Source organism: Scyliorhinus torazame, chromosome 5 (assembly GCF_047496885.1).
Source record: "Scyliorhinus torazame isolate Kashiwa2021f chromosome 5, sScyTor2.1, whole genome shotgun sequence".
Classification (NCBI taxonomy): Eukaryota; Metazoa; Chordata; class Chondrichthyes; order Carcharhiniformes; family Scyliorhinidae; genus Scyliorhinus; species Scyliorhinus torazame.
Genome location: NC_092711.1, coordinates 159018458 through 159044350, shown reverse-complemented (window position 1 = coordinate 159044350; position 25893 = coordinate 159018458). Strand labels below are relative to the sequence as shown.

Sequence of the window (25893 nt, the reverse complement as noted above, 5' to 3'; positions counted from 1 at the left end):
CCCCCCTGCCTGAGACTGCGCATGTTTGAAGGAGAGTGGAAGCTGCGCGTGTGCAGGCGAGCTCAACTCCTGAGAGGCATTGACCAATGGGAAGAGTTGCACAACCGGAAGGAGTCTGGTCCTCCAGCCAATCAGAGCGTGGGGTTTGTATGACTGAGCTTCACTCCGGCGGAAACTTCCTCCTGGGCCTTCATCAAACAAACCTCCAGACGCCGCTGGTTCTCCAGCATTCTGCACCTTTCATCAGCAGTGACGCAAATGATCACCCCCCCCCCCCCCCCCCCCCGGCCCCCCCGCCCCCGGAATGAGCTTTACACGTCTGGAGGGGGAAATACCAGGGGCCGAGTAAACGGAAGAACTAAAACTCTTCCTGAAAATGTGCAGTGAATGAAGTACCTCTGAGGACAAGAAAATAAGGGCCAACAAGGGAATGGGGATCGAATTTCCTTCCCACATTTTAGACCCACCCGTGAAGACCTACATCCACCACCACCCACCCTTCAGCAATGGCGCCACTCGGTTCTGCCATGATTAACGCTCGGATAATAGAAGGAAGCACACGGTACATCTACTATAACAGATAAGATAATACAATTCTCTGCAACACTCGAGGAGAAAAAGACATTCAAGCGGGACTTACAGAATGACAACTCCCTTCAACAGGATAAAAGATAACAAATTCAAACAACAACACCACGACAGGGAAAGAGTCCGGATTAGAGCCTGAGTTAGTCCGAGCTGCAAACCATCCCTCCAAATCTTTGCCCTTCATGGATTTAACGAAGACCAAGGCAGTAGTCGGATTATCGAAAGTCTTGACGGAGTTGTCAAATATAATTTTCAGGGTCACAGGATAAAGCAACATAGTTCCCTTCAAACTTCATCAAAGTCTCGATGCTTCGTTTGTATTGCTGTTGAAAAATCCTGGAATAAGGAAATCCTCACTCCCTCATGGAGGCAGGTCCCACCTCGCCTTACCCGTCTTCAGGACCTTCTGGTGATCTTTCAAGTTGTGGAAGTGAATGATTACAGGCACAAAGAACAAAGAAATGTACAGCACAGGAACAGGCCCTTCGGCTCTCCAAGCCCGTGCCGACCATGCTGCCCGACTAAACTACAACCTTCTACACTTCCTGGGTCCGTATCTCTCTATTCCCATCCTATTCATGTAGGATGAAAACTATTCCTCGGCCTCAAATACAGGATCCGATGCCCTTTCTAATTTGAAACACCCAGGCTTCACATCCAGCTTGAGAAAACGTGGCAGCCGGTCCTCGAAGAACCTAACGGGAGCCTCACCCTCCACACCTTCTGGCAGGCCGACGACTCGGATGTTCTTTCTCTGACCTTCAGTTTTCCAAATCCTCCAGGACCTCCCTCACGTCACTCGGCCGGTTTTCCCAGGATTTAATTCTTGCCTTCACCGAGGAGGCAACTTGCTCAACATTCAGGATTCTCTCCTCGGGATCGTTGATCTTTTCCTTGATGTTTTGCAGCTCAGCCTCATGAGCTCACAGATATTGAGTCAGCACACTCAGCCTCTGGTCAGTAACACGGAGAATGTCGCTGACATAGATCGGCCAATGATTCCATAGAATAGATGAGCAGGCTCGATGGGCCAAATGGCCAACTGCAGATCCTATTTGTTATGGTCTCTGTGACCAGGACAGGAAGCAGTGAGCAGGGATATGTCAATCAGCCTGAATCAACACCTTTAGGAGAATTGGGAGGGTGAATATTAGATACAGCAGAGTGAGAATTGAGGGAGAGTGTGTGGGACGGAGATTTACAGCATTTGGGGAATAAGAGAGAAAAGAATGTTCTCCAGAAACTAGAATTGTCTGTTCTGAATTTCTATCCAGTGCTGACAGTGATGTCTTTTGGAAATTGTTTTTCCAGGATATTAGAAGAGGAGGAATTACAGACAAAAATCTGAAACGTCATCTCTTAATCTGACTGAGTCTCTCAATTCCTTGGAACTGAATATCACCGGACTTTGAATCAAGAAGGAGAAATGTTTGTCTGTTCTTTCGGCTTCAAAAGATTTCAACCATCAGTGTGACTGGAAAAGCACCGAGACACACACACCCGAGTGAGAGTGTTCCAGAGTATTGACTATGGAAAGAGCTTTAACCAGTTACACAGCCTGAAAAGACATTGCATCATTTACAGCGGGGAGAGACAGTACACGTGTTCTGTATGTGGACGAGGCTTCAACTGATTGTCAAACCTGGAGAAACACAAAGAGACCTCAAACATGGAGAAACCGTGGAAATGTGGGGACTGTGGGAAGGGATTCAGGGCTCCATCTCAGCTGGAAGCTCATCGACGCATTCACACTGGGGAGAGGCCATTCACCTGTTCTCAGTGTGAGAAGGGATTCACTTTGTTATCCAGCCTGAAGTCACACCAGCGAATTCACAGTAGGAAGAGGCCATTCACTTGCTCTCATTGTGAGAAGGGATTCACTCAGTTATCCAACCTGCGGATACACCAGTATGTTCACACTGGGGAGAGGCCATTCACTTGCTCTCAGTGTGAGAAGGGATTCACTCAGTTATCCAACCTGCGGTACACCAGTATGTTCACACTGGGGAGAGGCCGTTCACCTGCTCTCAGTGTGAGAAGGGATTCACTGATTCATCGAACCTGCGCAGGCATCAGCGGGTTCACACTGGGGAGAGGCCTTTTACCTGCTCTCAGTGTGAGAAGGGATTCACTACTTCATCGAGCCTGCGGACACACCAGCGAGTTCACACTAGGGAGAGACCGTTCACCTGCTCTCAGTGTGAGAAGGAATTCACTTGGTTATCCACCCTGCGGAACCACCAGCGAGTTCACACTGGGGACAAGACGTTAACGTGCTCTTAGTGAGAGAAAGGATTCCGAGATCCACCCTGCAGGAATACTAGCGAGTTCACACCTGGAAGAGGCCATTCAACTGCTCTGAGCAGGGGAGACATTCAATGAACCGTCCCAACTACGGATTCACTAGCGAGTTAATTCTGGGGAGAGACCATTCATCTGCTCTCAATGTGCGGAGGGGTTTGTGATTCATCACGCCTATTGTGACTCCAACAAGTTCACAATGAATTACAGATGTTGGCTTCGTTGTTATTGTTTCTGCTCTCACTTACATCCAGGACTGCATTTTGTTCATTCTAACATCTGGTGACTGGTGATGATTGGAGGGTTTCTTTCTGCTGGACTGGCCGGTCTAACACCTCTGCCTCCGGTGGGCTGACCATTTTTGAGGCTAGTTGCGATTACCTGGTTCCTTGTTTGATGAGGAGCACAAAATGAAAAGGTGTTTGCACGTTGGAAGTTATTTAGTTCCCAAAGCAGCCACGTTGCCATGAAGATGGGCTATGGCAGTTACAGGGTTCTTTTGTCTAATTTTTCTGGATGTTTCTCACAGAAGGAAACTATCATGGTATGAGGAGCAAGTTGACTGTGGTAGTTTGGGAAATTACAATAAACATATAACTGAAAGTGGCAACGCAGGTGGATCAGGTAGCTAAGAAGGCATATGGCATGCTTGTCTTCATTGGTTGGGGCATTGAGTATAAAAATTGGCAAGTCATGCCCATCTCCGAGAGAACCCTGTCATGGTCCCTCTCAAGGCAAACTTTATTTTCTCAAGACTGAGAAACCCAGCCATGTCACCAAATTAGGTCTCCATACTCTGGGGTTTCGAGTCCCTCCACATCCGGCTATCAGGGAGGCAAAGGCCAAAACCTCGGCCTCTTTCGCTTCCTGAACTCCCGGATCGTCTGACACACCAAAGATCGCTATCTCTGGACTCGGCACCACCTGCGGGTTTAGGATCTTGGACATTGCCTTCGCGATTCCCTGCCAGAATCCTTTGAGAACCGGACATGCCCAGAACATATGGATATGGTTCGCTGGGCTTCCCGCACATCTATCCTTAACCCCAAAGAACTTGCTAACTCTTGCTGCCGTCATGTGTGCCTGATGGACCACCTTAAACTGAATTAAGCTAAGCCTGGCACATGATGAAGAGGAATTGACCCTATTTAGGGCTTCCGCCCATAGGCCTGCATCCAGCTCCCGCCTAGCTCCTCCTCCCACTTGCCCTTAAGCTCCACCACTGGGGCTTCCTCCGCCTCCTGTAGTTCTTGGTAGATGTCCGACACCTTCCCCTCTCCTATCCAGGTGCCAGAGACCACCCTATCCTTTATCCTACGTGGGGGTAGCAACGGAAATGCCACCACCTGTTTTTTAGAAAGGCACGGACCTGAAGGTATCTGAAGGCATTTCCAGAGGGCAGATTAAATTTCTCCTCCAGCTCTGAACTAAAGAGGTTTGTGTGCACACAGATATTGACATGAAGGGTTTTTTATATTCACAGACCCTGAAGCAGATTATTGCAAGTCGCACTGAGGTGATTTCAGGTGGTGCTATTCCCATGTGTTTGCTGTCCTTGTCCTTCATGACAGTCAAGGTTATGGGTTTAGAAGTTGATGTCGAAGGAGCTCTGTTGAGTTCATAATCATAGAATTTACAGTGCAGAAGGAGGCCATTCAGCCCATCGAGTCTGCACCGGCCCTTGGAAAGAGCACCCCACTTAAGACCACGCCTCCACCCTATCCCCTTAACCCAGTAACCCCACCAAACCTTTTTGGACACTAAGGGCAATTTATCTTGGCCAATCCACCTAACCTGCACATCTTTGGACTGTGGGAGGAAACCGGAGCACCCAGAGGAAATCCATGCAGACCTGGGGAGAATGTGCAGACTCTGCACAGACAATGACCCAAGCCAGGAATTCAACCTGGGACCCTGGAGCTGTGAAGCAACTGTGCTGTCCCAACCACTGTGCTACCGAGTTGCCCCACCACTGTGCTACCGTGAACCATCTTGTAGATGGTACACACACTGCCACCATTGTGCTCTGGAGGTCAAGGGAGTCACTGTTTCAGGTGATGGATGGGGCACTGAGCAAGCAGATGCTTTGTCCTGTGTAAAACATGATGTGGAGATGCCGGCGTTGGACTGGGCGGGGGGGGGGGGGGGGGGGGGGGTGAGGAAGCATAGTAAGAAGTCTCACAACACCAGGATAAAGTCAATAGGTTTATTTGAAATCACAAACATTCAGAGGACTGCTCCTTCTACAGGTCTCACTTCACCTGATGAAGGAGCAGTGCTCCAAAACCTTTTTGATTTCAAATAAACCTGTTGGACTTTAACCTGGTGTTGTGAGACGTCTTACTGTATAAAACAGACTCCATAATTTGAATAAGACTGGCTGATAAATAATAATTGTTGTCGGAAAGGACTGTGACTGAGAAAATATAACCAATTCAGTCCACTTGAAAAAAGATCTGCTCTTCAAATTATATTGGAAGAAATCCCATTTGAAGTTTGTGGTTGAATTTATTGCCTCAGCAGCTCACTCAGGTACCGGACTGGCAAAGGCATTGATTGGACAATAGTGGAAACAATGATCTGAAATGTTCTGTGAGTGAAACATTTTCTCCTTAATCCAGAATGGACTATGTCAGAGTTAAAGGCAATACCAGGCTAAATTACATTGAATATACAGCACAGAAACAGGCTTTTCAGCCCAACCAATCTCTGCCAGTATTTTTACTTCACTTCATCCTCCTCCCATGCTTTCCCATCTGACTCTATCAGTGAGTCCGTCTGTTTATTTCTCCCTCATGTGTTCATCCAGCTTCCTCTTCAATATATCGATGTTATTCACCTCCACCACTCACTGTGGTAGTGAGTTCCACATTCTCACTACTCTCTGGAAAGAAGTTTCTCCTGAATTCAATTTTGCTCTTACCCCTACAAGTGTGAAACCCCCCCTCCCCATTTCATCCCAGTACAAGGAGTTTGGAGACTGGAGTCCGGATAAGCAATGGCGGCCATCAGAGCCAGAATCCCCCGCGGTAACGGAACCATTCTATTCACCGAGCGGGTTGCCCGGACTGCGCATGTCCCTGGGAGCGATGGGAAGCTGCGCATGTGCAGAGAGAACCCAGCCTCTGACCTTTCTGCTGAGGTGTTGACCAATGGGAACAGTTGGAGGACCGGAAGGACTCTGTCTCTGAAGGAAAAGGAAGTGAATCCAGGGAGGGTGCAGACTCTGGAAAGGTTGGCCCAGGCCTCTCGGTGAGTGCACGGATTGTGCGAAAATTGGAGGGGTGGTAAATAGTGAGAAGGATAGTCTTTGGTTACAGGAATAATAAGCTTTAATATTGACAAAAGTAACCCTGCAGCGTCCATCCAATTCAGTTAGAAATTATTGATCATCTCTGCTTGAGAACCTTCATAGGCAGAAAGTTCCAGATCATGATCAATCACTACCTCCTGTATCTGAACCAACTGATACAATCCTATACATTAAACACAATTTTCGTCCTGTTACATATTTCCGTTAGGCTGGCAGTCTGCATGAAGATTTCCAGGGCTCTCTGTCCACGATTGTAAGCAGTGAGCATGGATCTGTCAATCAGCTTGAATCAGCACCTTCAGGAGAATTGGGAGCAGAGTGAGAATGGAGGGAGAGTGTGTGGGACGGAGACTTACAGCTTTTGGAGAATGAGAGAGGAAAGAATATTCCATAGAAACTAGAAAAGTCTGTTCTGAATTCCGATCCTGGACTGACAATGATGTACTTTGTAAACTCCTTTTACAGGATATCAGAAGAGGAAGAATTACAGACAGAAATCTCAAACCAAACCTCACGTCCCGATTTGACAGATTCACTCAATTCACGGGGACTTGAATATCATCAGCCTTTGAATCGAGAAGGAAAAAGGTTTGTCTGTTCTTCCTGCTTCAGATGGTTTTAACCATCAGTGTGACGGGAAAATCACCGAGACACACAGACCTGAATGAGAGTGTTCCAGAGCACTGACTGGAAAGAGCTTTAACCACTTACACAAACTGAAAATAAACAGCACGGAGAGACCGTACATGAGTTCTGTGTGAGCCTTCAATTGACTGTCCAACCTGGAGAGACACAAGGACACCAGCACCATGGAGAAATCATGGAAATGTGGGGACTGTGGGAAAAGATTCAGCTTCCCATCTATACTGGAAACTCATCAACGCATTCACACTGGGGAGAGGCCGTTCACCTGCTCTCAGTGTGGGAAGGGATTCATTACGTTATCCAACCTGAAGAAGCACCAGCCAGTCCATGTCGGGGAGAAGCCATTCACCTGCTCCACATGTAGGAAGGGGTTCAGTACTTCATCCGAACTGCGTACACACCAACAAGTTCACACTGAGGAGAGACCATTCACCCACAGTGAGTGTGGGAAGGGATTTACTCAGGTATCCAATCTGCTGGGCCACACTGTCACTCACAGCAATGAGAGACCCTTTAAATGCTCTGACTGTGGGAGCAGCTTCAAAAGGTCTCACAAACTGATGAACCATCAGTGCATTCACACCAGGGAGAGACCGTTCAGCTGCTCTCACTGCACAAAGAGGTTTCGAAACTCATCCCATCTGCTGATACACCAGATCCTGCACACCGGAGAGAGGCCGTTCACCTGCTCTCAGTGTAGAAAGGGATTCACTCAAATAAGCAACCTGCGGAGACACGAGCAAATTCACACTGGGAAGAGGCCGTTCACCTGCTCTGATTGTGGGACAGGATTCACTCGGTTATCCCACCTACAGACACACCAGCAAATTCACACTGGGGAGAGGCCGTTCACCTGCTCTGACTGTGGGACAGGATTCACCCGGTTATCCCACCTGCAGGCACACCAGCGAATTCACACCGGGGAGAGGCCGTTCACCTGCTCTGACTGTGGGAAGAGATTCACTCAGTTACCCAATCTGCAAGCACACCAGCGAGTTCACACTGGGGAGAGGCCATTCATCTGCACAGTGTGTGAGAAGGGATTCACTTGGTCAACACTTCTGCTGAGACACCAGCGAGTTCACAAGTGATGACAAGGGTTGGATTCTGCTGTTATTGCTGCTGTTAATCACATCCAGGACTGAACCATGTTCATTCTGACACTTGGTGAAGTGGGAGGGTCAGAGAGTTTCTTTCTGCTGGACTGGCCGGCCTCACGACTTTGCCTCCAGTGGGCTGATGCTCTTTGAGCCTGGGAGAACACATTTCCACTGAAATGATCCACAAAAGCTGATGAAGGACATTTATTTTATCCTGAATAGTAAACAGTGTTTTCCCCCATTACAGGTAGATCTAAAATAAATACAGAAAGAACTGGAAAAACGCAGCAGGTCTGGCAGCATCTGTGAGAGAGAAACAGAGTTAATGTTTCACGTCCAATGTAACTCTACCTCAGAACTAAAGAAAGGGAGAAATGTGATGGGTTTGATGCTGGTGAGAAAGGGGGGAGGGTCAGATAGAACAAAAGAGAAAATCAGGGATTGGTGAGATTAAATAACAAAAATGTCCTGGAACGACTTCCAGTGGAGGCCCTGAGTTTATCGGCCGCACACAAGGTGACTTCTGCTTGTAAGCTTGGATTTCTGGCCCTTTCTGCCCGGTTAATGGGCACTTAGTTTGTAAAAAGTGCAGAATAAGTGGAGGGAGTTGGTTTCTCCTCCAAAGTGGAATATCAGCAGGTTACAACACCCGGCAAAAGTCGAGTATAGCCGTGTGGTGCAGCAACTGAGAGTATGACGGAGTTGGAGGGTGTTTCGGCAGCATCAGAAAGAGATGCAAGAGGACAGGTCCAGGGCGATTGAGGAAACAGTAGCCCCTCTTCATGGGACTTTGGAGCGGGTGGAGGAACGCCTGGAGTCACAAGGTGCGATTATCCGAGAGGTGGAAAGGACGGTGTTGGATCCCGGTGATCAGATCGTGTTGCTGGAGGCCGAGATGGTGATGCTGGAAGAGGCCTGCAAGGTGCTGAGGGCGAAGGTGGACGACCAGGAGAATCAGTCCAGGCGACAGAATCTGTGAATTGTAGGCCTGAAGAAGCGGTGGAGGGAACGAGTGCCATGGGCTATGTATTGAAAATGTTCACGAAGCTGGTTGAGGAGGGGGTCTTCGATAAGGCCCCGAAGGTGGATCGGGCCCCCCAATCATTACAACAGAGGCCGAGAGCTGGGGAGCCGCCGTAGGCAGTGATCGGCCTGCTGCACAAGTTCCAGGAGAAGGAGAGGATTCTGAGGTGGGTGAAGTCGACGTGAGGCTATAGCTGGGAGGGGAATCTGATCCGGATCTACCAGGACATTGGGGCCGACCTGGCCAAATGGCAGGTGGGTTGGGTTTTAACAGGGCCCAGGCTGCGCTCTTTCGGCCAAGGTCTGGTTCGGGGTGTTGTATCCGGACAAACTCTGGGTGACTTTCACAAGGGCAAAGGACATTATTTTACGATTTCAGAAGAAGCGGATGACTATGTCAAGGAGCATGGGTTGGGGAGGAGTAATGGTGGGATCTGTTCTGTCTCGATGTGTATATATAAGTTTTGTAAATGTTATGTTCTTTCATAGAATTTACAGTGCAGAAGGAGGCCATTCGGCCCGTCGAGTCTGCACCGGCTCTTGTAAAGAGCACCCCACCCAAGGTCAACACCTCCACCCTATCCCCACATCCCAGTAACCCCACCCAACACTAAGGGCAATTTTGGACACTAAGGGCAATCTATCGTGGCCAATCCACCTAACCTGCACATCTTTGGGCTGTGGGAGGAAACCGGAGCACCCGGAGGAAACCCACGCACACACGGGGAGGATGTGCAGACTCCGCACAGACAGTGACCCAAGCCGGAATCGAATCTGGGACCCTGGAGCTGTGAAGCAATTGTGCTATCCACAATGCAACCGTGCTGCCCAAGTTTTTTGCATGTTATGACTCGGGCTCGTATGGGTGGGTTCTTCCCGGAGGTTGAGGACAGATGTGAGAGGTACAGGAGGGGGCCTGTCAATCATGTTCACATCTTTTGGGTGTGCCCGCAGTTCGGGGATTCTGGCCATTGATTTCCGAGACCCTGCCGGAATTGTGGGGGTGACGATGGCGCCGTGATCTTTAGTGGGGCTTTCATGTTTTCGCATCTGCCAGAGCTGCTGGAGGGGAAGGGGGTCTTCACCACTCTGATTGCCCGGCGGCGAATCTCACTGGGTTGGAGGTCGGTCGCCCCACCGAAGGTATCGGCATGGTTGGGGGATTTGACGGAATTTCTGCAGTTGGAGAAGACTTAAGTACGTTCTCCGAGGGTGAAGAGGGTTCTACTTAAGACGGAGGGTCTTTCTGTCTCTATTTAAGGATCTGTTTGTCGCCGTGCGTGGGGGGGTGTCAGTTGGGAAAGGGATGTTTGGATGTTGGGGTAGTTTAGGGGGGAAAATGATAAATTGTTTGAAAGCCAATGGTATTTGATTGTTGTTTATTTGTATAATTGATTATGTTTCGAATAAAATGCATATATTTAAAACGCGAACTAAAAGCCTAATGATCTTGTCCATTGTTGGTAGAAAAAAAACATCTGGTTTACTAATTCCCTTTCGGGAAGGAAATCTGCCTCCTTACCTGGTCTGGACTACATGTGACTCCAGATCCACAGCAATGTGGTTGACTCTGAAATGGCCCAGCACAAAGCTGTAAGAATCCTCAAGGATGTTTATTCCATAGAATGGAATTCTACAGTCCCAGAAGGGGACCATTCGGCCCATCGAGTCTGCACCAACCGTACCAAGAGCAGCTACCTCAGTCTGTTCCCCCGCCATATACCCATAAACCCACTTAACCTGTATATCTTTGGACAGTGGGAGGACTCCAGAGCGATGGAGGAAACCCACGCAAACACGGGGAGAATGTGCAAACTCCACACAGATAGTAACCCAAGGCTGGAATTGAATCCGGGTCCCTGGCACTGCGAGGCAGGAGTGATATTATGAATGAAACCGGACTATTTGTGTGCCAAACATCAAACACAGCTAGCAATAGTCAGAGTTAAATGATGCAACAACCAATGGATCAGATCTGAGCTCTGCAGTCCTGCAAGTAACTTTGAGCCACACAAATGCCAGGCAATGACCACCTCCCTTATGAGAGAATCTATCCACCACCTCCTGACATTCAATGCCATTACCATTGTTGAATTCCCCACTATCAACATCTTAGGGGTTACCATTGACCAGAAACTGAACTGGACTAGCCATATAAATACTGTGGCTACAAGAGTGGGTCAGAGGCTGGGAATCCTGCTGTGAATCATTCACCTCCTAACTCCTGAAAGCCTGTCCATTATCTAGAGGTCCGGAGTGTGATGGATCACTCTCCACTTGCCTGGATGAGTGCATCTCCAAAATTAAAGAAGCTCGGCATCTTGCAGGACAATGCAGCTTGGTTCATTTGCACCCCGCCCACAATCATTCACTCCCTCCACCACCAAGGCACAGCAGCAGCAGTGTGTGTACCATCTACAAGATGCATAGCAGGAATTCACCGATGCTCCTCAGGCACTACCTTCCAAACCCCTGAACTACTATATAGAAGGACAAGGACAGCAGACAGACAGGAACACCACCACCTAGATGTTCCTCTCCAAGCCACACACCATCCTGATTTGTAAATATATCACTGTTCCTTCAGTCGCTAATAGCAGTGGATGTATCAACACCACATGGACTGCAGTGGTTCAAGAAGGCAGCTCACCACTACCTTCTCTAAGGCGACTAGGGATGGTCAATAAATGCTGGGTTTAGCCAGCAAAGCCCACATCCTGTAACTATATGTATTTTTTTATTTAAAAATTCGATTGGGCCAATAATGGACTTGGGAGAAATAATACTGAGTAAGAACTGTCCACAAGTTGGACAGGGGTAAAGAGGGAGCTGGAGGATATTTTACATCCACGTTTGATCTGTTGCTTAAAGCATCTGTCCTTATGTACCAGTAACTTAGAACTCACGGCATTCCTTCAGGAGAAAATATCGAGTAGATGTTACCGCAGGCGGGGCCAGAACAGAACTGGAAGACAACGGAGTGAAATTGAGTGAGGGGTTGGAGAGAGAGTTCTCCTCCCCCTCAAGGTGTGGACTGTAAGAATCCTGGGGGACTCCGTGCTTCGGGTTTTCTTGTTAATTAGTGATCATTAAATTAAATTCTATGACTGGCTGTGGATTTATTTTGAATTTGATTGTTACACTTCTGTTTTTATTCCTGTTGTGATCATGCTCTGGGTAAGGATGGTCGACAGGTGACAGGATGGGAAATTGTGGTTTGGGTCTTCACTGACAAAATGTTTTATTGATCCGAAAGGTGTAAAAGGGACCAAACTCCAGCAGAAATCGAGCAGAGCTGAGAACAGACGACTTGCTGTGTGGGAACAGGGAGATAAACAGCTCCCAGAGGACAGAGAAAACAAGAGTGCCTGGAATCCTAGACGACACCCTGGTGTCAAGGCCACCATGTTTTCACCGCTTGGCATGGGAATGATGACTCCCTGTACCGGGGACGGAGTGTGGGGAAGACAATTGTTTGAGAGTTTGACGTGACTTGGGCAGGTACAGATGGTTCAATGACAGGTTTTGTAATTGGTCCATTCAAATGTTAGCTCGGCAATGATTGGGTTAAATCTGTCTCCATAGACTTTGTGATGTAATAAAGTATAAGAAGGGATTCCCCGAGCACAGAGATTTGTTGAGGTTTTACATATTCCACTGACTGGGACCATGGCATCTGGGGCAGAGCAGGGAGCATTTACCTGGAGATGGTGCTTCTACCCAGAGTGTAATGGTAATACTGCTGCACTTTGATATTACTGCTCAGACACAGGAACAGGAGCAGGACATTCGGCCCCTCGAGCCCACTCCGCCATTCAATAAGATCAGGGCTGATCTGATTGTGGTCTTAACTCCACTTTCCTTCCTCCACCCGTTCACTCCCTCGTCAATCAAGAATCTATCAAATTCAATCCGAAACATTCAGTGACCCTGCCTCCAGCACCCTCTGGGGATGGAGATTCACAGACTCACGGCCCTCAGGAGAAAAACAATATTCTCATCCGCGTCTTAAATGGAAGACCCCTAATTTTTAAGCAGTGTCCCCTAATTCTAGTCTCTGCCACAAGGGGGAAACATTCTCTCAGCAATCTCTCTGTCAATTCCACTCATGATCTTATAGAAACACATGAGATCCTCTCTCATTCTTCTAAACTGCAATGGATACAGTCCCAACCTGTCAAACCTTTCCTCAGAGGATAACCCCCTCATTCCAGGAATCCGGGGAGTCAACCTCCTCTAAACTGCTTCTGATGCAATTATCTCATTTCTGAAATAAGGAGACCCAAACTGTACACAGTGCTCTAAATATGGTCTCACCAAGGTCCTGTACAACTGCAACAAAACATCCCGACTTTTATATTCCAGTCTCTTTGCCATACACAACATTCCATTGTGCTTCCCAAGTGATTTCAACTCACTCGATAAAGCCTGATTAAACTGTTCAAGGACTCGATCGAGCCACTTGCTGTACCTGCAAACTAACTTATTGTGATTCCTGTACACGGACGCCCAGATCCCTCTGTACCTCATCATTCTGCAATATCTCACCATTTAAATAATATTGTTTTATTTAATCCTTCCTGACAAAGTGGACAATTCACATTTTCCCACATTATCCTCCATCTGTCGAGTTTTGTCCATTCACTTAATGTCCTTTGCAGTCTCCTTATGTCCACTTCACAAATTACTTTCTGAACTATCTTTGTGTCATCAGAAAATTTAGTCGCCATCCTATCAATCCCATCACCCAACTCATTAATACAGTTGTAAATAGTTGAGGGCCCAGCACTGATCCTTCTGACACTCCACTTGTCACATCTTACCAACCCAGAAATTACCCATTTAAACCTACTCTCTGCTTCCTGTGAGCTAACCAATCCTCTATCCCTGCTGATATGTTAACCCCCTACACCATGAGCTCCTATTATGTGTAATAACCTTTGATGTGGCCCCTTGGAAAATACCTTCTGGAAATCTAGATAAACCACATCTCCAGGTTTCCCTTTATTGACATTCCTTGTTCCCTCCTCAAAGAGCCTAGATAAATTAGCTCATCCCTGAATCTCATTTTTAAACATTGTGTGTCAAAAGAAAAGGTCTCCTCCACCCCTCTGTCTCCTTTGCTAATTACCTTCAAGGGGCTCACTCTCTGTTAAAGAGCCTGCCAACCCCTCTCACCCACTTTCCCCAAAGTGAATGAATTTAATCAGAAAAAGACAAAAAAATATATATATTTTTAATGAAACAAGTTTATTATTGAAACAGAACATGGGTTAAAAAAAATCAGAAAATGACTTGAGGATCAAAGACAACCAGAGTAAAAGAATAACCAGAATAAAAACATGTTCACAATGTTTCAGACCCAAATGTTTCTCTTCAGCTCCCCTGTACCCTGCCCCTGTGACTCCCCACATTGGACACAGGGGCACTGAAACGAAAGAGAAAGTGCTGGAAAATCTCAGCAGGTCTGGCAGCATCTGTAGGGAGAGAAAAGAGCTAACGTTTCGAGTCCGATGACTCATTGTTAAAGCTAACAGACTAACAGAGAAAGTGGGAAATATTTATACTGTGGAGTGAGAATGAAAGATGAGTCATAGCCACAGAAACCCAGGGAAACCGGGTGCTGATGGTCACAGATACCAAGGGGAAAGAGTGTTAATGGCAGTCCCCAGAGAGAACAAAAGATGTGAAAGGTCAAACAGCAGAGAAACTAACATCAGAGGATGAACTGTAGATGTGGGGGGAGGGAAAGGGTGTGACGTGAACCCACCACCCACCATTTTAATTGTCATATTAGTGAAGTAATCAGTGGGGGTGTTGCCCTCTATCCTCTCCGGCAGACCCACAATACGGACATATTGCCTAAGTGACCAGTTTGCTAAATTGCTCATCTTAGTCATTTTTGTTAACCTCGATTACTGATGTCAGGCTGGTTTCTATCAGTATGATCCGATCAGTGTGGTCGGAGAGGCTGTTACGATCTGATCAGTATGGTCAGAGAGGCTGTTACAATCCGATCAGTATGGTCGGAGAGGCTGTTACGATCCGATCGGTATGGTCGGAGAGGCTGTTACGATCCGATCAGTATGGTCGGAGAGGCTGTTACGATCTGATCGGTATGGTCGGAGAGGCTGTTACGATCTGATCGGTATGGTCGGAGAAGCTGTTACGATCCGATCAGTGTGGTCGGAGAGACTATTATGATCCGATCAGTGTGGTCGGAGAAGCTGTTACGATCCGATCAGTATGGTCGGAGAAGCTGTTACGATCTGATCAGTGTGGTCGGAGAGGCTGTTCCCAGCTTTTCTCGGTGGCACCACGTGTTTCCAGGATTTTACTCAGATTTTCCCATTTTGCAGAGCTATGAGCCGGGGCCTCCTCGACCGATTTCTTTAATTCCACCGCCAAGCTTTGGTGATGTTTCTCTAACTCGGCTGCCACATTGCGGCTGATATCGTCGCCATCGGTAACATAGTCGGCAGGGGAAAGGAGAGCCCACCCTTGCCACCTTGTTATTTGCCGAGCCCTGTGACACTTCAAAATCTCCCCCCCCCCCGTCTCCCCCCGTCTCCCTCCCCCCGGGTTGCACAGTTCTTTGGTTCCTCAGCTATCTTGTTTTTTAAAATTCTTAACTTACTCCTTGTTTCGGGCCTCGAACAGGTTTTGGAACACACCGTGGGGCAGCACGGTAGCACAGTGGTTAGCACAATTGCTTCACAGCTCCAGGATCCCAGGTTCGATTCCCGTCTTGGGTCACTGTCTGTGCGGAGTCTGCACGTTCTCCCCGTGTGTCCCACAGTCCAAAGATGTGCAGGTTAGGTGGATTGGCCATGGTAAATTGCCGTTAGTGTCCAAAATTGCCCTTAGTGTTGGATGGGGTTACTGGGTTATGGGGATTAGGTGGAGGTGTGGACCTTGGGTAGGGTGCTCTTTCAAATAGCCGGTGCAGTCTCAATGGGCCGAATGGCCTCCTTCTGCACTGTAAATTCTATGAACTACCCCCAAGTATCCAGGAAGCCTTCCTCTGACCCTCGGATGTCGTACTTAATCTTCTCCAGGTGGAGAAATTCCAAGAGGTCAGCGAGCCAGTCTGCAGCTGTGGGTGGTGCTGCCGATCGCCAGCCAAGCAGGGTTCTCCGGTGTGCGATTAGGGAAGCGAAAGCAAGGGCGTTGGCCCCCTTCCCCATGTGTAACTCTGGCTGCTCCGATACCCCAAAAATTGCCACTATTGGGCATGGCTTCACCCTCACCCCCACAACCTTGGACATTGCCTCGGAGAAGGCTGTCCAGAACCCAGCAAGCTTGGGGCAAGCCCAAAACATGTGGGTGTGGTTGGCCGGGCCCCTCTGGCACCGCTCACATTTGTCCTCCACCTCTGGGAAGAACCTGCTCATTCGGGTTCTGGTCAGGTACGCTCTGTGCACCACTTTGAGCTGCATTAGGCTTAGCCTTGCACAGGAGGAGGTGGAGTTTGCCCTACTCAGTACTTCTTTCCAGAGTTCCCACCCTACCTCTGTCCCCAGTTCGTCCTCCCATTTTTGTCTGGTCTCGTCCAGTGGTGTTCGAGCTCTGTCCAGTGGCTGTCAATTTATTTTCCCACATAGCCCCCCCTTCTCGCTGTTTGTGCCAATCAGATCCTCTAGTAGTGTGCTTTCTCGGGACCTGGGGTACCCGACTGTCCCTTTGCGGAGGAAGTGTTTTATTTGGAGGTGTCTCAATTCCTGTCCTTTTGAGAGTTTCCACTTCCTCGTCAGTTCGTCCAGTGTCGCCAGTCTGCGTCCTACGTAGAAGTCCCAGACCGTCAGTGTGTTACTGTCCCGCCTCCATCTTTTGAAGGTGGTATCTAGCATAGCTGGGGGGAGGGGGGAATCTGTGATTGCCGTAGATGGGGCCATGGGGGCCATTTTAGTTATCCCAAAGTGCTGTGTCGACTGGGTCCACGTTCTCAGCATGGCTGCTACCACTGGGCTTGTGCATCTTGCTGAGGGGGACGGGAGTGCTGCTGTGGCCAGGGCCCAGAGGGCCGTTCCTTTACAGGATGCCTCCTCCATTTGTACCCAATCTGTGTTGGGTTCTTGTACCCATCCCCTCACTCTTTCTGCAGTTCCTGCCCGGTGGTAGTATTGTAGATTTGGTAAAGCCAGGCTCCCTTTGATTTTTCTTCTTTGCAGTGTCGGTTTGGGAATTCTCGGGTTCTTACCGCCGACAAATGCCATGATTAGACTATCTACGTTTTGGAAAAAGGCCTTGAGGATGAAGATTGGAATGGATCTCAACAGGAAGAGGAACCTTGGCAGTACGTTCATCTTAATCGTCTGCACTCTCCCCGCCAGGGAGAGTGGGAGTGAGCCCCACCGTTGAAGGTCTTTTCTAACTTCCTCCACCAGGCTGGTCAGGTTCCACTTGTGGATCTGTGTCCAGTTTCTGGCTATCTGGATCCCCAGGTAACGGAATCTGTTCTGAGCCGTTTACTAGTGGACTCGCTGGTGTCTCAGCAGGTGGGATGACCGAGAGAATCTCTGCCCACACACGGTGCAGGTGAACGGCTTCTCGCCAGTGTGAACTCGCTGGTGTCTCCGCAATGTGGATGATGTTTGAAACCTCTTTGTGCAGTGAGAGCAGCTGAACGGTCTCTCCTCAGTGTGAATGCGCTGGTGGGACATCAGTACCTGAGAGCTTTTAAACCCATTCCCACAGTCAGAGCATTTAAAGGGTCTCTCATTGGAGTGAGTGACATTGTGGCTCAGCAGATTGGATGAATGAGTGAATCCCTTCCCACACACTGAGCAGGTGAACGGTTTCTCCCCAGTGTGAACTCGCTGGTGTGTCCGCAATGTGGATGATGTTTTAAAGCTCTTTGTGCAGTGAGAGCAGCTGAACGGTCTCTCCTCAGTATGAATGCGCTGGTGGGACATTAGTTCCTGAGAGCTTTTGAACCTATTCCCACAGTCAGAGCATTTAAAGGGTCTCTCAATGGAGTGAGTGACATTGTGGCTCAGCAGGCTGGATGACTGAGTGAATCCCTTCCCACACACAGAGCAGACGAATGGCCTCTCCCCAGTGTGAACTCGCTGGTGTGTCTGCAGGTTGGATAATTGAGTAAATCTCTTCCCACACTGAGAGCAGATGAACGACCTCTCCCCAGAGTGAACTCTCTGGTGTCTCCGCAATGTGGATGATGTTTTAAAGCTCTCTGTGCAGTGAGAGCAGCTGAACGGTCTCTCCTCAGTGTGAATGCGCTGGTGGAACATTAGTTCCTGAGACCTTTTGAACCTATTCCCACAGTCAGAGCATTTAAAAGGTCTCTCATTGGAGTGAGTGACATTGTGTCTCTGCAGGCTGGATGACTGAGTGAATCCCTTTCCACACACAGAGCAGGTGAACGGCTTCTCCCCAGTGTGAAGTCGCTGGTGTGTCTGCAGGTTGGATATTTGAGTGAATCCCTTCCCACACTGAGAGCAGCTGAATGGTCTCTTCCCTGTGTGACTGTGTTGATGAGTTTCCAACTGAGATGGATATTTAAATCCCTTCCCACAGTCTCCACATTTCCACACTTTCTCCATGTTTATCATCTCATTGTATTTCTCCAGTTCGGATATTCAGTTAGAGCCTTGATCACACACAGAACACGTTTACGGTCTCTCCTCACTGTGAATGGTGTGATGTTTTTTCAGGGTGTGAAACTGGTTATAGCTCTTTCCACAGTCAGTGCTCTGGAACACTCTCACTCGTATGTGTGTGTCTTGGTGTTTTTCCAGTCACACTGATGTTGAAAATCTATTGAAGTCGACACAACAAACATTTCTCCTTCTAGATTCAAAGGCTGATGAGATTCAGGTCCCGATGAATCGACTGATTGTCAGACTTGACATGATGTTCGTTTTGAGATTTTTTTTCCTGTAAATCCTCACTTTCTAATATCCTGTAAAAGGGGGTTACAAAAATCATCACAGTCAGTACAGGATAGAAATTCAGAACAGACAATTCTAACAATTCTAGTTCTCTACGGAACATTCTTTCCTCTCTCATTCCCAAAGAGCTGTAAATCTCCATCCTGCACACTCTCCCTCCATTCTCACTCTGCTGTATCAATTCTGCTGTATGCAGAACTGGTTTAGCTCAGTGGGCTAGACAGCTGGTTTGTAATGCAGAACAAGGCCAGCAGCGCAGGTTCAATTCCCATTCCGGCTGAAAATTCTGAATTCTCCCTACCTGAACGGGTGCCAGAATATGGCGACTACGGGCTTTTCACAGTAACTTCATACATGTGACAATAAAAGATTATTATTAATATTCACCCTCCCAATGCTCGTGAAGGTGCTGATTCAGGCTGAGTAACAGATCCACGCTCACTGCTTCCTGTCCTGGATGCAGAGATCTGAAAATCTTCATGCAGGCTGCCAGATATATGTGTACATTACTGGCTTAAAAATGTGTTTAATGTATAGGTTTGTTCCAGTTGGTTGAGAAACATGCATTTGTGACTGATCATGATCTTGATACTTGCTGCCTATAAGGGTAGACAAGCAGAGATGATCAATATTCCAAATGAAATTGGATGGTCGCTGCAGGTTACAGAATGGGACCCACTCGAGACTGACAGAATTGCTCAACAGAGTCGGCATCAACTCGAAATGTCCATTGGACTCCTGATCTTCTGTAATAAATCTAATCGGAAATATATAACGTAGCTACAGTACTATAATAATATTTTATTGTCACAAGTATGAAGTTACTTGTGACAATAAAAGCCCCTGGTTGCCACATTCCGGCGCCTGTTCGGGTAAGCTTGTACGGGAATTGAACCCGCACTGCTGGCCTTGTTCTGCACCACAAACTAGCTGTCTAGCCCACTGAGCTAAACTAGCTCCAGTACTATGCTACAAGACTGGAATAATCAATGTACTTTATTCCAAGGCCACCAATAATGTATCAAATCTGTGCAATGTAACAACACAGATATATCGCTGTCCTCATTGAATCAGAGTTTCACAGCAGAGCAAGAGGCCCTTCAGCCCATCCTGTCTGTACTGGTTATCAGGCACCTATCTATTCTCATCCCATTTTCCAGCACTTGGTCCGTAGCCTTGTGTGCTTTGACCTGTCAAATACTCATCTAAATGCTTCTTCAATGTTGTGAGGTTTCCCGCCTTGACCACAATTCAGGCAGTGAGTTCCATATTCCACCATCCTCTGGTGAAAATGTTTTTCCTCAAATACCCTCTAAACCTCCTGCCACTCATCTTAAATTTATGCCCGCTGTTTATCGACATGTCTACTAAGGGGAAAGGTTTCTTCCAATCTACTCTTGCGATGTCTTTCCTAAATTTGTAGATCTCAATCACTTACCCCTCAGCTCTAAGGGGAACAACTCCTAACCAGCCTTTCTTCATAGCTGAAACGTCCAGGCAACATCCTGGTGAATCTTCTCGGCACCCTTTCTAGTCTAATCACATCCTTCCTCTAGTGTAGCGACCAGAACTGCACACAGTACTCCAGCTGTAGCCTAATGAGCATTTTATACGGCTCCATCATAACCACCCTGCTCCTATATTCTATACCTCAGCTGATAAAAAGCAAGTATCCCATACCTCTTATTATCCACCTTATCTCCGTGTCTTTCTGACTTCAGGGATCTATGGACATGCACACCAAGGTCCCTCTGGTCTTCTATGCTTCCTAGGATCCTACCATTCATAGTATATTCCCTTGCCTAGTTAGTCCTCCCAACATGCATTACCTTACACTTTGCAGGATTAAAATCATTTGCCACTGTTCTGACCATCTAACGAGATCATCTATAGCGTCCTGTAATATAAGGCTTTCCTCCTATTTACCACTCCACAATGTTTTGTCATCTGAATACATTCTTGCCTCCTACATTCACATCTACATTATTAATGTACACGACAAACAGCAAAGGGCCCAGCAGCAATCCTATCGGAACACACTGGACATGGGGTTCCAGTCACAAAGACAACCTTCAACCATCACCCTCTGCCTCCTGCCACAAAGCCAATTTGGGATCCAATTTGCCAAAATGCCCTGGATCCTTTGGGCTCCTACCTTCCTGGCAAGTCTCCCATGACAGTCTGAAGCCTCACTGAAGTCCATGTAGACCACATCAACTGCACAACCGTCAGCACCTATTCACCGCCTCGAAAACTACAAATCAAATTTGAAAGACACGATCTCCCCCTGACAAAACCTTGCTGACCATCCTTGATTAATCCTTACCTTCCCAAGTGGAGATGAATTCTGGCCCTCAGAATTGTTTTCAATAGTTTCCCCACCACTGAAGTTAGACTCACTGGTCTGTAATTTCATGTTTTTTCCCTACTTCCCTTTGTGAATAATGGCACCACATTATCTGTCCCCCAGTCCTCTGGCACTGCTCCTGTGACCAAAGAAGATTTGAAAATTATTGTCAGAGCCTCTGCAATCTACTCTTTTGCCTCCCACAGCAGCCTGGGAAACATCTCATCTGGGCCTGAGGATTTAAACAAGCCACCAATTGAAGGTCAGAATAAGAAATGGAAAGGGGGAAGAAAAGAAAATGTTTTACTCACAGATATTGGTGGAACTTGGGTGAATTTATACCGGGGTTGGTAAAACCCAGTGAACATCCCTGAGAAATGGTACCCTGCCTTCTTCCATTGTTCTAGATGTATGGCGTACATATCTATCCCCGAGATACCTTCCGGCGATTTCCCCCGCGTCTCGTTCTGCTTAATTATTCACGCTGCCACCTCAGTTATATTAAAGGGCACTTTTGCATGAATTAGCACATGGGCAAAAACCCAACAGCTAGAGACATCTTTGCCTTTCGCATATGCATATGACATGTACAAGTAGGGATTTACATGCAAGCCCTGTACATTCCGTGCTGGGAATCTACTCCCGGTTACTACCATCAAATATATTATCATTATTACAGCAAACACCATGGGTCTTCTGCAGTTCTTCGGAATTTTGGTTGTGTGGAGTTACCTGGTTTGAACATAAATATATATTTTTACTCTCGGTATACTTTTAATTGTGTCCAATGTTTCTATCGTCCCATACCCTCTATGTCCACACATACACAGGTTTCCCCACTGATCAGGACTTGGTCCATCTGGGGGCGACCCCAGGCTTTCCAGGTAGCACCTTTACCATCACCTTCATCCCTGCTATCGGGTCATCAGGGAATGCGGTCCAGAAAAAGTTCCAGATTTTTCTCCTTTGTCTCCTGCCCAGTCCACACTGGCTGCCGCATTTCCTTTAACGGATTACTGAGCTCTAATATGTATTTACGCTTCCTCTCCCTCATCGGACATATTTCTTCTCCCCCTGTTATTATCCCTGGTGCAGTTGCATAGCTCGTCCCGTCATCACCTCATAGGGTGATAATCCAGTTGTTCGATTTGGGCTCGCTCTTAACTGCATTAGGACAGTAGGCAGCACATCTACCCCTTGCTGCTGTTTCTACTCTTGAGCCTTTGTCAGGGCAGTTTTTAGAGTCCTATTCATCCGCTCTACCATTCCTGAGCTTTGGAGATGGTAAGGGATGTGGAATTTGTGTTTGATCCCCATCCACTCACATATTTTCTTCATTACTGTTCCAGTAAAGTGTGTTCCTTGGTCCGAATCTAGTTGCAAGGGTACCCCCCAGCGAGGAATCACGTCCTTGACTAATATTCGTGCCACGGTTGTGGCCGTGCAGTCTCGGGTTGGGAATGCCTCCACCCATCTGGTAAATTAGTCAATTATTACTGGCAGTATCGTTCTTCTGGCTCAGGGGCTGTGATCCAGTAAAGTCAATTTGGAGATTCTCCCAGGGTCCCTTTGGTCTCGGCTGATGTGCCACCCGGATCTTTATGGAGCGCCCCGGGTTGTACTGCGCACATGGGATGCATCTCTGACAGTGATTAACTAGATCTCTCCCCATTCCTGGCCACCACCATTCCTTAATAATAATATAATAATCACTTATTGTCACAAGTATGCTTCAATGAAGTTACTGTGAAAAGCCCCTAGTCGCCACATTCCGGCGCCTGTTCGGATGACTGGTACGGGAATTGAACCCGCGCTGCTGGCATTGTTCTGCATTACAAGCCAGTTTAGCCCACTGTGCTAAACCAGCCCCTTTCCGATTAAGTGTATCATGCCTCTCTTCCTGAGTGGTCCATTCCATGGTGTAATTCAAGGAGGGTCTGCCTTATGCAGGCAGGGGCAATTACCCTTCCATCCTTCCTCCAGATCTTTTTCTTCCCTTGATATGTCTTTGTGTAATTGTTCATCACTGATGTCTTCTACCTGGGCATTCATGACGGCAATGTCGTGTTCCAGGGCAATTTGGGCCGCCTTGTCTGCTGCTTTGTTACCTTTTTTTTTGGGTGTCTCTACCTTCTAGTGGGCCTTAACGTTTATCACTGCTACCTGTCTCGATAACCTTGTGACTTCCAATAAGGCTTCTACATGCTGTTGTTGTTTTATCCTATCTCCTCCAGAAGTGACAAAGCCCCTCCTGTCCTATGCCGTTATATAGTTGTGCACGACCCCGAAGGCATACCTATTATCTGTGGATATGTTCACCATCTTCCCCTTGGCCATGATCAGGGCCTGAGTGAAAGCCACCAATTCAGCCACCTGTGCTGACAGTGCTTCTTCCAGCCTTCCCGAGAGGACTGTTACTAATTTGTCATCTCCTACTGCCCATCCGGTTCGTGGGGACCGTTGACATATTTTCTAGATCCATCTACATCCAGGTGAGTTCTGGGGTTTCTCGAGGGTCTTCCACTATCGCTCCACTTACCCCAGGTTCGATTCCGGCTTGGGTCACTGTCTGTGCGGAGTCTGCACATCCTCCCCGTGTGTGCGTGGGTTTCCTCCGGGTGCTCCGGTTTCCTCCCACAGTCCAAAGATGTGCAGGTTAGGTGGATTGGCCATGCTAAATTGCCCTTAGTGTCCAAAATTGCCCTTAGTGTTGGGTGGGGTTACTGGGTTATGGGGATAGGGCGGCGGTGTTGGCCTTGGGTCGGGTGCTCTTTCCAAGAGCCGGTGCAGACTCGACGGGCGAATGGCCTCCTTCTGCACTGTAAATTCTATGATTCAATGATTCCTCACCTGTCTCAGAGTATACATGGGACTCTCCTGTGTATGTGATTCCTTCTGCAGGTTTTTCCCCCGTGTCCTTTATGATGACACTGATCTATCATTAGGAATTAAGATTCCCATTGGGCCTGTCGTAGGTTTGAGACTGACCTGAGTTTACTGTTGTTCAACATTTCTACAATGGTATGCCTGGTGTGTACGATGATATCTCCGTTCATTACTGTAGGTTCGCTGACCCTGACCACCCATGCTGCGCAGTCCAGAGCTGCCACGCAGCGAGCCAAGCCCGCCAGTGCGGGCGGCTGTCTTGTTGAGTAATATGCCACTGGTCTTCGCCTGTCCCCGTGGATTTCGGTCACTACTGCGGCATGGAACTCACCTTCGTTCCTGCAATGTATGTGGATCGGCTTTCTCGGGTCTGGCAGACCGAGGCCGGGGGCTGAAGTCAATGCTTGTTTTAACTTCCCGTGTGCTTCTTCCTGTTCCAGTCCCCAGCCTATGGACTGGGTGCCAGGATTTCCCCCTTTTACCAGTCTTTGGATAGGCTCCGCTATGGCGGCAAAGTCAGGTATAAAATTCTGACTATAATTAAACAGCCCTAAAACCTTACGAACTCCGCGGACAGAGATATCTTCTTGATTGCCGCTCGGCTTCCTGGGGCATGGTTCGAGTTCCCTGGGATATCTGTTGCCCCAGATAAATGACGGTCTTGCGTCCTATCTGAGCCTTTTTGGGGTTTACTTTAAATCCTCCTGTTTCTAATGCCTGTAGGACCTCCGTCAACGCTGCAGCGTGTCCGGATTCGTCCTCTGAAGCGGTCAACAGATCATCCACACACTGCAGAATTGTGCTGCGATACAGGCTTAAATCCACCCTTTCCAGCAGGGAGTTCATAACACGGTGGAATATGGCTGGGCTGTTGTGGAATCCCTGCGGCAGCCTCGTCCATGTGCATTGTTTATCCCCCACGTGAAGGCAAATTTATTCTGGGACTCTGGATCCAATGGTACGGACCTGAATCCATTAGCTATATCTGAAACTGTGAGTATCTTGTGTTCTAGGTTCAAATCGGTCAAAATGGTAGCTGGGCTCGAGACTATGGGGTGTAATTTAGGAGTCACCTTGTTCAATTCTGTGTAATCGATGGTCAGACGGAATGTTTTATCAGGTTTAATTACTGGCCATACTGGTACGTAGTACTCTCGGTCAGCCTAATTATTCCCTTCTCTTCTAAATCCCGAACAACTTCTTGTACTGCCTGTTATGTCTCGGGGTTCATGGGAAATTGCTTTTGTGGTTTTTGTTCAGGTCCTTGGAGGACGATGGGTTCCATAGGGATCTCCCCCATCTCCTGTTTCATTTTGGCCCATACCCCATCCATCAATCTGCACACAGTGCCGAAAGGCCCCGGCTCCTCGTCCCAATCTCCTTTTAGGATGCTTGCACTCCTCACTTTGGCCATGTGGTGGCAATGTTGGTTGAATCGCACCTTAGATCGTCATTTCGTGGCCAGTGAACCTTGGGGTTCGCTGCGTCTATCAGTATATTCAGTTGTTTTAGTCGGTCCATTCCCAGGACTCATCCCTCATTATTAGGGCATACAAAAATCTGGACTGGTCACAGTCGGTCGGCTATGTCTAATATAACTGTTTTGCTCTTATAGACTCGGGTCCTTGAACCCCCCAATCCAATTATATATATATATATTCTTTTGTAAGTGGCAAGGGTTCCGAAACCCTTCAAAACAGCCAGCTTCTCAGCGGAGTGAGGCTTTGGGCGGGATTCTGCGGGAATCGGCGGGGCGGGCAACTCCAGCGCTGAGGAGTG

General features: G+C 47.9%; 2 protein-coding genes across 6 annotated transcripts in view; one reads left to right on the top strand and one right to left on the bottom strand.

The window, feature by feature from the left end:
* The first annotated feature begins 7 nt into the window (after positions 1–7).
* On the top strand, positions 8–12595 carry LOC140422185 (uncharacterized). 5 transcript variants are annotated; one of them, XM_072507203.1, is made up of 3 exons: positions 5066–6141; positions 6668–6790; positions 12227–12595. In XM_072507203.1, the coding sequence occupies exons 1-3, from the start codon at positions 5888–5890 to the stop codon at positions 12267–12269; spliced, it is 420 nt and encodes a 139-aa protein (XP_072363304.1). In that variant the 5' UTR covers positions 5066–5887; the 3' UTR covers positions 12270–12595. The 5 variants fall into 5 exon arrangements, 4 of the variants coding, with proteins under 4 accessions (XP_072363303.1, XP_072363302.1, XP_072363304.1 ...); XM_072507202.1 differs by lacking the exons at positions 5066–6141; positions 12227–12595 and adding an exon at positions 8–3307 and having other exon boundaries at positions 6668–10314; XM_072507201.1 differs by lacking the exons at positions 5066–6141; positions 12227–12595 and adding an exon at positions 3314–4324 and having other exon boundaries at positions 6668–10314.
* Positions 12596–15552: 2957 nt separating this feature from the next.
* The window catches only part of LOC140418002 (uncharacterized), a 206408-nt gene continuing 196067 nt past the window's right edge, over positions 15553–25893 (bottom strand). The window contains exon 10 of the mRNA XM_072501432.1: positions 15553–18566. Within this exon, the coding sequence (XP_072357533.1) occupies positions 17442–18566 (1125 nt within the window). The 3' untranslated portion in view covers positions 15553–17441. The remainder of the gene's footprint in view (positions 18567–25893) is intronic.

What these genes read in the sequence shown, in the direction of transcription:
- LOC140422185 (XM_072507202.1), top strand. Translation starts at nt 7,012, where the DNA reads ATGGAGAAATCATGGAAATGTGGGGACTGTGGGAAAAGATTCAGCTTC.